This window comes from Aplysia californica, unplaced genomic scaffold (genome assembly GCF_000002075.1).
Source record: "Aplysia californica isolate F4 #8 unplaced genomic scaffold, AplCal3.0 scaffold00161, whole genome shotgun sequence".
Lineage (NCBI taxonomy): Eukaryota > Metazoa > Mollusca > Gastropoda > Aplysiida > Aplysiidae > Aplysia > Aplysia californica.
In genome coordinates this window covers 366976-377681 of record NW_004797431.1, presented here as the reverse complement: position 1 = coordinate 377681, position 10706 = coordinate 366976, and the positions used below count along the sequence as shown (strand labels likewise).

The following is a 10706-nucleotide window of genomic DNA, read 5'->3' as shown; positions in this document are numbered from 1 at the left end:
CTGAAAACGCAACATTTGTGGCATGCAGGTTGTGCATTATAAACGCAATGTGGCCGTGCAAATAAAATGTAATAAATACTCGGACTCGTCGCTGTGCTGTCACTTGTGGGGAAAAAAAAGAAAAGAAAATACAAGCGTCGTCTGATTTCTAGATTGTCTGGCTCGCCATCGTGACCGGTCACTGAACCTGCGCCATTGCGAATGCGCGCACTCGCATCATAAATAACGGCATCTGGTGAGCAAAGACCGTCTTTGATGGGAGTAGCGGTGCTGCGAAGTATATGACTACGGCATAGGGGAGGAGATTATTGATTTTTGGGGGTTATAAGATACTATCGGGGGAGGGGGGGTGTGTTTTTAAGGCAACACCAGATGACAAAAACTTGGAAGCACATTTCAGAATTTTGATTAGTTTTGTGCAAAGCGCGCCTTGGTGCAGGCCGTGTGCGGAATCGGAACCCCTCATACTTTGCAAGTCTGTGTTATTGAAATAAAGTGTTCGCGTTTCATTGGATGGGTGATAGTAAATTATACCTGCAGTACATGTTGTAGCTTTCTGTTCAAGACTGGCATATTTTCAGTGTCACTGCATCTTGCCCTACCACAGTTGTTACAACTCTCATGGAGCATGGGTCTACTTGAGCCTTTCAAGTTGTTGCTTTTCTCTGAGTTTGAGCATTAATTTGAGTCTGTCAGTTCATAATATGAATCATGACACCCAGACTGGTTCTTGATAGTCGAAATGCTTGTTGTAGGCCCTTCCGAACTCACAAAGCAGGATTTATTTTTTATATAATAATGAGAGGAAAATATTATAAAATAGACTGAAATACTTAAGTCAAACAAGACCCCAGTATGACATTGAACACTGACGAGTTGTTGACTGGATACATGTATTTGTACGCGTGTGTGCTCCCTTTTTCGAGCTGGTGGGCAAGTAATTTTTTTTCAGAAAATATTGCTGGACACCTTGAACATTTTACTATTAATGGTTGGTCGGTCGGTTGATCGTGGGGAATACACATTTTCCCCAGAAAATACACATTTTCATATTTCCCAATACTCATTTCGGTTTTCAGTGGTTGGCATCTCTGCAAGTAGTGTTTTACTTAATTGACAAATGTGTTGAACTGGTGACTACCTTTCCTTATGGCTGAAAGTTGTTTTTGCCTGTAGATTGAAAGTAGAAGAAAAGTCGTGTCAGCAAGTAGATTTGTTTGGAAGGATGTACTTGTCTTGTAAGTTTACGGTGGCAGCGACAGTGTTATGGAAGTTTTCCCTTTTGATGGAAGGGAGGTATAGTTGAATAGTGTCCAAAGATTCATTGATCTAAGAACAGTAAACATTTTTTGGCACTGCTCTGTCTTATCAGACAACAATACATGTGTTGAGTTGGTCCACCCTTTGTGATGAAATGCTTATTGGTGTATTGGTACCGATGGTCAAATGTTGATAAATGCAGACCTGCCACTCATCCCGATTTAATCGGGATATCCCGATTTTTTGCCCCAAATCTCAAGCATCCCGATTTCGATCGGCAGTATCCTGATTTTTTGTCGTTGCGTGCGATTCTTAGAAAAAAATACAAGTTCTGCAATCTCTTTTGCTTGGAAGCACGGATTGGACTTTTTATCGGCAGGAACTTGGAACGCTATTTCTAAAGCATCTAGTAGATGACTCACGCACGTCATTTCAACTAAAATCGATGTAGTATCGATTTTGAATTCCGACTTGGATACGCTCAAGATCTACTTTCGCTTTTATAACCCAGAATTCTCCGATGGTGTCCTTATTACTGTAACAATTATGACATGGGCCTAAGAATAATCTATTCGTTTTTCTGCCGTTGCTTTAAAGCAAATTTCATTTCTGGTTAGTCGGGCCCATCATCAAGACCTGTCAGTGGAACTTTCAAATGCTCATTCGCGTCACGTGACATGACCTTGTACGTGTGAGTAGCTCGTGGGTGGGGGACTGTCGGTTGTCGGGGTCAACAAAGTTCATTCTAGACCTGCTTGTTTGCCGACAATTGTCTGAAATCTGACAATCGTGACCCCACCCGCGAGCCGGCTGATGCTATCGCTAGGCCCACCTGTATTAGTCTATGTGCGTAGTGCGAGGCCTGGCCGACTGCCAGCACCCCCTTTTTTGTCCCGTCGGCTTTGTCGGCACTTTCGTTTTCGTGCCGACCGCCGACTGCGGACGTCGGCGTTTCCGACATAATTGTCGGAACCCGAGTAGAAATGCGAATACGGAGAAGGAAGATGACCAAAATTATCTTCTTTCAGTTTCATCAATTGTTCTGATCGTGTGGATTCATTCAAGTCCGACTCACTTGTTCTAATAGAATCTAGATCTAGATTTATATAGACTCTATATAGATCATTATAGACCTCAATGGAGGATTCATATTCCAATTCTATTGTGTCAAACCCTATCATAGGTTGTGCTGTAATATTAATGTTGGTAAAAAGCATTTCATCAGGTGCGTGAATTATTTATTTATTTAGAATCTAGATTTTTAGATCTAGACTTAAAATGTAGATCTAGAATCTAGATTTAGACTCAGCTGAGTCCCTCTGTTCGGAATCGAATGCGGATTTCTAGTTCAAGGCCTATTCCTATTCACTTGTTCTACAAGATCTAGAAATCTAGATCTAAATCTAGATTTATTTTTAGATTACTAGATCCAGATCTAGATCTAGATCTAGATCTAGATCTAGATCTAAATCTATATGGAGGATTCATATTCCAATTCTATTATGTTATAATTGAATCAAACCCTATTATAGCAATGTAGATGTAGGCCATATTATACTCCTTGTTTGTTTTGGAGTGTATTTTTATTTTTTCATTTTGGACTTGTGCTGGCCTTTTCACATGGGCCGTCTTTATTTGGACTCGGAAAAATGTTGTTCGGACTCAGGTCCGGAGAAAAGGAAGTGTCTTCGTTCTATAGATCTAACATTCAGTGCTTCCAATTTTCCACCATTTTTTACTTTCCCCCCACACCTTATCTGCCGATCCGATGCCCGCCGTCACATTGATACGCCCCCCCCCCCCCCCCAACCCCCCCATGTTTCCCACTTTCTTTGTTGTAGAAAAAAGTAAAATTGAAGATTAGCAGACCATCCGGCACTAAAAACTGTTGCAAACGAGATCTAGCTAGATGCAAACGAGATCTAGCTAGATCTTTTGCCTAGCTTTCCATCTAGATCTAGATCTATCTATTATGAGTGTGGGAACGAACCCCGGTCCCGTAAGTTTTGTTTTGTTTTGTTTTGATTTTTTCCCTCTCCTCTTCTTCTCTCCCCCCCCCCCAAAGACCAACAATTGTTCCCCATAATTATAATTTGTTGCTTTATTTTTTTATGTAGTGATGAATCATGCACATTCTGGTTTTGTCCCCAAGAGGAGCTTTTACCAACAAAGTATAGTAATAACAGAATAGGCCTACTTTTCCTTTTACCAGTTTAGGCCTTGTTAAAGTTCAATAGGGATTTTCCTTGGTCTGTAAGTCGAACCATTTTTTATTTTTTTATTTTAGCCCAGAGAGGCCAAAGACTGACGCCTATGCGACGTTCAATGCCCAGACCGCTAGTGCCCCCCTCCCCGAAACGCACACACAGCCACACGTGTGCAGGCCGCCCATCCGACCCCGACACACGCTAACGAGCCCTCTTTAATTGCTGTTAGCCGATTTCGGTTAGAAAGTCTGTAATTTTCACTTGATTTAGACCCCTGTAAATGTCCCTTCTTATCTATCACTATTGGTGTGTGAGGTATCAAATGAAAGCTCAGATTCTCTCAAATAACCCGCATCCTTTCGTTTGGTTCTAGTTCTAATCGTGATCACACACTGCCTCTGTACTTATCCCTACCTTGTGGTGCACGTATTTTTCGGAATCCTCCAAAATCAGGATTTTTTTTCCATTCGTGAACTTCAGATTGCAACCAGTTTTTTATCTATTGTATTAAGAGCCAGTAAGGAGGTTATTTGTGAAAAAATTGTTTTGATTGGTTGAAAAACGTTAGTAGGATGGCGAGTTTTGTTACTTCACCCCGTAATATTTTCCCGGCCGCCGCGCTGCCCGTACGGCATTCATCCGAGGTCCTGCTTTCACTTTCTGGGATTCTGTGTCAGCACGTGTTATGAGAGTCTGCTACCAGAATGAAAATGGAACACGCTGGAACTACATGTTGAGTGTTTAAAAAAATTGTGTAGAACGTGCGGGGCCAAAAGTCAAAAGGTTAAGAAGGCAAACTAGAGCAAATTATATTTTTGTGTAAATTTTAAGAATGACGTACTTGTTCTCTGTCATTATCACGTGAACGTGGACTGGGATAGTGCAGACACACATCCTGTACACTGAGCAACAAATGTGTAGGCCTACAGTGCATATATACACCTTGAAAATTTGAGAAGCAACCCTAGCTGTAGCACAAAAACGTAGATGTATTGAAGAAAGTTCACACATCTGAACACTTTTCGATCCAAATAAAACAGTAGATGCTTGCCCTGTGTGTTCCCTTTGCACACTTCAAAATAAAGGTTGTATTAAAAAAGTACATCAAACATTGTCTTGCTCAAAAGACCCACCAGAGCCTCCATCTGTTGAAACACCGACCCATGTGAAGCAGACAAACAATCACATGAAAGTACTCAACAGACATCCATAGAAATATCACCAGTGAACTCCCCACACAGAGATCTAACCCTTGAGACACCAGCCGCGACTTCAACACCCAAACGTACATAGAAAGAGTTCAAAGACAGTTTGAAGACACATCACTAGAGCATGCACTTTAGAGACCTATTACACAACCATTGTCTCATTTAGAAGAAACACTCGCTACACAAATGACACTCAGAAAACGTTACTCCTCGGCAGGGAAAAGGAAGGTACAGATTGATATAGATTTGGCCTAGATCTAGGTTTAATGAGCGAGGAGGGTGGCAAACTTGTTCACTTCAGCTTCGCAAAACTGGAGAAGAGGACAGTGGGAATTAAGGGAAAAGGGAAGCAGTTGAAAGCTGTTACTGAAGGGAAAGAAGAGGAAGACAACTAGCCTTTGAACTCAAAAACACTTTTGCATTTATTGTTAAGAGTATTCATATTTGTGTTTGTGAAAATGAAAGCAGCTCTAGCTTTGAGAAGATAATGAAGAAATACCTCCTGTTTCATGAATTGGATAGCAGTTAACCTTCTACAAGTTAACCATTTCTGCTTGAACTGTGAGGTGACAAAGAAAAATCTCTCGTTTCATGAGCTGGACCGTAGTAAATCTTCTACAATTTCCACGTTTCTGAACCAATCGAACCAAAAGTAAGTGTTTCTGAAAGCTCATCACATCACTGTTGTATACCACTGATTGTTTTATAGATCTGGGGTTCACATTTTAAAATATCGTAGATTTAAAAAGTAGACCCATGTAAAAATTTTCCTCAAAGGTGCCCTCAATTGCACCATGTTTTAAAGGGTGCCGAGCTATGAATATCAATAAAAAGTTATTTGCTGTACAGTTCAAGAATGCCTCTATCTGTTGATAGTATTTTGACTTTGATTTGTCTGTGGGCAAAGCCACAATGACGATATCAAACTGTATAAATATTGTTAAGTCACAACAGTTCACTCGTTGAGTAAAGGTCAAAGTGACCTCCCTGACCACCCGGGCGCAGAATGGCTGACCGGGTCAATTCCTCAGGTAACTAAGTGCTCCGCTCGGGAACAGCCGTGTTCGTTTTACATGAGGCCCGTTGCAGGTTCTTTTTTGGGGTAGGCCTAGGGTTAGGGTTAGGTCTCTTCTTTATTGTGTTTGTTGGGGTGGTCGCTCATTACTCAGAAGTCTTTCCTTATGACACCCACAAAAGCTCTTATAGGGGAGGGGGGGGGTTGCGCAAAATTTTCAGACAATCTGGTTGAGGCTCACATGGTCTATCATTCACACCGATCTCGTTGGTCGAGGTATTTTTCGGGACTGAACCAGTGTGGACGACCGGGGGAGGGGGTGTATTTTTTTACACTTGGGCTTAATAATTGAGGGGAAAGGAATAAGGAAAAAAAAACAACCTTGGCGCGACCTTTTTTTCGGGGGGGGGGGGGGGGGGGGGGGGGGGAAGCCTTGAGTGTATTTGAGATGGAAGTCAAAGGTTGTTACAGTATGAAAACACGGGCTTTTTGAATGGATGATTAGAGTTATGTGTCAGCTATTTTCAAGACTACAAGAGTTTCAGCTTAACTGCAACCTTTGCTCCCCCAGTCTATCCAACTCCGACTCGAGTACATATTATGCTGTCTTTCAGTTTTCCCTCTTTTTAGAGGCCCAAATGTGAACTTATTCCTGCAAAAGTTTTGCGTTGCATACTTGCCTCATAAAAGTCTTAAAAGGGAACCAGAACACCCCCCCCCCCCCCCCTTCCCCAGTGCCCCGTATGGCTGATTTGCCGTTGATTCCGATTTTTTTCACCAGATCCTGATTTTTTAACTCTAAAATCCTGATTTTTAGATTTTATAGAGTGGCAGGTCTGTAAATGGAATGCCAAAATGGGGCCTCAGGCTTACCAAGATGTAATGGATCAGTTGTTTGTAGCTCAGACCTTAGCATTTACTGTATTATTTCTGACGCTTGTGTTTGTTGTTTTTGCTATGTCAGTGGAGACCCCAAGCTGCTCCTACGGAGGTGACCAGAACATCAACAAGATTGATGATGACTACATTGCTCGGTTTTTGGGTCACCTGACCACGGTTGAGGAGAGCCAGCTTGTGCAGCTGCGACGCTGGCTCCAGAAGACTCACAAGGGAAAGGTAAATTTCGTAAAAGCTTCTCGTTGTTCCCCCTCTGTGTGTCTTGGGGTGGAGGATAATGAATAGACTACCTGTACACCTACAGGAGATGCTGTGTCTTTAATATTGGAATAATGCAAATATTCGTGTAACTGTGTTTTTTCTTTTTGTTTCCTGATGTAGGTGTTTTATGCCCTCATCAGCAAAATTTTGATCATATAGGAGGCGAGTTTGGACCCCATATGCCAGGGCCAACCCATGCTCATAGTGATCCGACGTCCCAGCAAAAAGACTGAGATACTCAATAAAAATTTTTCCCAGTGGGGAATCACTAGTGGCGGGCGAGAAGCGCTTTTTCCTTCCCGAGCGAGAAGACCGAGAAGCTGACCTACTTCTCGCGTCCCGAGAAATGCTTCTCGTCTCGTGTCCTGAGAAATGCTTCTCGTCTCGTGACCAATTTCTCTTCTCGCCCCGCAGTACGGGCAACTCTGAGATTACTCTTCTCGCCCTGCAGTACGGGCAACTCGCTTAACGATCTAAACTAGGCTAGCCTTGTTGCGCAGGCGGTGAAGGAAGGTAGGGAGATCTAGGCCTAGGCCCTGATCAACTCCCCACTTGCCTCGTCTCGCCACCCTCTCCCCTCCCTTTCAGTTTCACACACAGGACGGCACGGTGATAGGTGGCACTGTCTGCGTGTCGTTTCTCTCCTCTCACTCTCTCACTCTCGTTACTGTTACTTGCTATGTCAAGCCAACGAGCAGTATCACTTTTCGGTACCGGGCAGTAGTTTAGTGCCCGGGCAGCGACGGAAAGGGCATTTCTCGCGAGAAACGAATGCTCGGCTCATCTTGTGCCCGCCCCTAGGAATCACTTTAGGCTTCTGCTCGTGATGAGGAAGCACCAAAATGCTACACCACAAATGCTGATATTTTATTATGTGGAGATGTGATGTTTACTTTTACTTTTGTATATAATTTTTATCTTTTTGTTTTTTCTTACATGATTACTCGTATCTTTTATGGTCTAATGCTATGCTATTGCAATTATCTGTGTCAAGTAAGATGTCAGACAAATAAACCACTTTCCTCTCAACTACTGAACCCACAGCCATCAGTGACAAATGGAATCACCTTTCTTACTCTGGTAAGCTGCTTCCAGTGACTCGTGGTTGGAACCGCTGTGCTGGTGAGTCGCTGACAGCGGCTCGGGCACATTCACTTACAACGACTTTGACGTCAAATTACTTTTCAGCAATTGCTGAAATCAGGTCTCTTTTACCGGGACCGCATTCATTTGATGTAAAACTATCAAAATAGTTTCACTTGTTTTGATTCAATGACGAATTTAGTGACGTTTCTGTCATTTTTAGATTTTGTACCAAAACGGCCCTGGAATAGTGGGTTTACCCCCCTCAGAGATAAAAAGAGTTAATAATTACTCTCTTATCTTGTTTTGGTGTTTTCACCTTTTTCTCACTCCCATTCCTGATTCGGTGTTGGTCAAGTGAAAATGGAATTCATTTATACATATTTCAAACCTACAAGTTGTTATTTGGAGTTTTGTTCCTTCCAGATCCCAAAGGATGCCCATATTCTGAGATTTCTGCGTGCTCGTGAATTTAATGTGGAGAAAGCTCGTGAGATGCTGGTGCACTCATTGGCTTGGCGGAAACTTCACAACATTGACCGCATCTTGGATGGCTACAAACCACCAGAGATCCTGGAGAAATACTACCCTGGGGGCTGGCATTATTGTGACATTGGTTGGTCCTTGCTCTTCTTGTGTTTTTCCTCCTGAGTTGCTGTGATAGGTGGGGGGACTTAAAGATCCACTGCACGTCCACCGTTTATACTGCTCTAATAATGATGTAATGTTGTGCAATGGTTGGGCTATTTATTGTTGTACGCAGAGGACACTAATTCGATTCCTCAATGGGAAAGTAGCTGTATGGGTACCTCCATCTGTGTACTTGGATGGTGTTCCCCACTCAGTGGAGGTTGGCCCTGATTGGCAGGGTTGAAGCCGACCATCTCCTTTGAATTGTGTTGGCCAGGGTGTAAAAGCTTAACACTCATTCTCTAATGCTGGAATAACACATAGTTCTACCTGTGTAATAATTAATTCAGGGTTTAGTCTCTCTGCTTTCATTTTTTTCTTGTTCTTAACTCAAAGCACTGGATTAAAGGATTTACTTTTGACATGACAGATCTTTGTCTGGTCAGGTGCTATTTTATTACCATGATCAACCTTCTGGATTACTTTGTGGATAGTGTTTGGAAAGAAAGTCATGAAAATCGTGAACATGAGTCGTTCTCTGCTTTTGAGTTTTTAAAATTGACAAAAACCATACTTCATTTTTGTCGCTGTTCAAAGAAAAAGTAAAACTGAATTATTCTTTATTGTGGACAGGGAATAAAAAAAAAAAAGGAAAGCAGAGCCTTGAGTAAGATTAAGTGTTACTAAAAATAACCTTATTGTTCAGTATGTGTTTAACACTTCGAATGAAGTGGCCAGTTGAGTTAAGCTGATGTTATTAAAATGTTGAGATCATGGAAGTTTGATCATAATAATGGGGATATTTGGAGAACGCCTTTGGTAGGTTTTTCTTTTTTTCTGTCTGTCGTGTTGTAACTTTCTATCTTATCTTGTTTTATCCCTGAGCTACATAGCTGTTGTTTTGATATTGTGCTTCTCTTTACTTTATCTCAGTCATAGTAATTTGATCTTTTTATTCCCCCTCCACCTTAGATGGCAGGCCTCTGTACATTCTGAAGCTGGGACAGATGGATGTGAAAGGTCTGATGAGATCTGTGGGAGAAGAAGCAATTCTCAGACATGTGAGCCTGTGTTTTCTGTGAATCTCTTCTTCAGGGAAAAAGGAAAAATAAATTAAATTGGAAGCTTGTTAAAAGTTCAGCTACAGTTTTATGTTGTATGAAAACGGAATGGAGTTCACAGTAGTATTTACTGTTGAAAGTATTTTCACTAACAAGGTTTCCTTTTTACTACTTTGAATTTCTGTGCTGGGAAAGGAATGATACTAAATGGAGTCCATCATTTCAAGGTAATGGTGTGAACTTTGATCCAAAAAAATCATAGCATTTGCAGGCAATGCGGTTATTTCTTTTGCCTGTAGCCTCATTTTTAAAATCTTTATATTTCATATTGTAAGTAGACACTATTGTGTTACAGGAGTAATGTTGATGGGGTTGTAAAACGTTTACAATCATCAACCTCTTGTTTCTGTGGTTGATTTGAAAATGGAAAGATCCTGCTGACGATCATGTGACTTTGACTTTCCAGGTCTTGGCCGTGAATGAGGAGGGTCTGAGACGTGCAGAGGCAGCCACTCAGAAGAGAGGACATCCAGTGAGGTGAATTCTTGTCAGACATGTTTGAAGAATGGCATGTTATGTATTGAAGAGCTTCTATGTCACATAAGTGTCAAGTAAGCCTCAAATAGGCCATCATTAGATGATGGGTGTAAGTGCGGTTTTGTTGGAAAGTTTTTCCTTCAACTTACTGTACTGTTTCATTCTCCATCTGTCATCATTTCTGTCCACCTGCCTTGTTTTTCCAAGGTGTTAAGTGATGGGTTTTTTTTTCTAAGCACTTTTTAGAAATACTTGGAAGTTATTAGCTTCACTGTTTTTCTGCTATAAGTTGAACTTTTCTTCTTTTCCATTTGATAATCTCTCCCCAGTTACAAAAAAGAATATCATCAATTAAACACACTTGGAAGTATCATATGTAACCAGCCTGTAGTGCTCTGATACGTCAAGCTGTTTGGAAAGAAATTCAATGTTTTATTATGAAAGCTCCTGCTCAAGCAGAAATTCCCAAGTTCTTTGGTGCTCTCTATGGCTTTTTAAAGACAAAAAGCATAGGAGCTGTTATGAAAATGAGAAAATTGCTGGTTCA

At 41.5% G+C, this 10706-nt stretch overlaps 1 protein-coding gene across 1 annotated transcript in view; it reads left to right on the top strand.

The window, feature by feature from the left end:
- LOC101862411 (SEC14-like protein 1) overlaps window positions 1-10706 on the top strand; it is a gene marked incomplete in the record, with an annotated part of 47251 nt that overhangs the window by 9976 nt on the left and 26569 nt on the right. Inside the window, 4 exon segments of the mRNA XM_013082139.2 lie at window positions 6655-6806; window positions 8358-8547; window positions 9534-9622; window positions 10089-10159. Of these exon segments, the coding sequence (XP_012937593.1) occupies window positions 6655-6806; window positions 8358-8547; window positions 9534-9622; window positions 10089-10159 (502 nt within the window).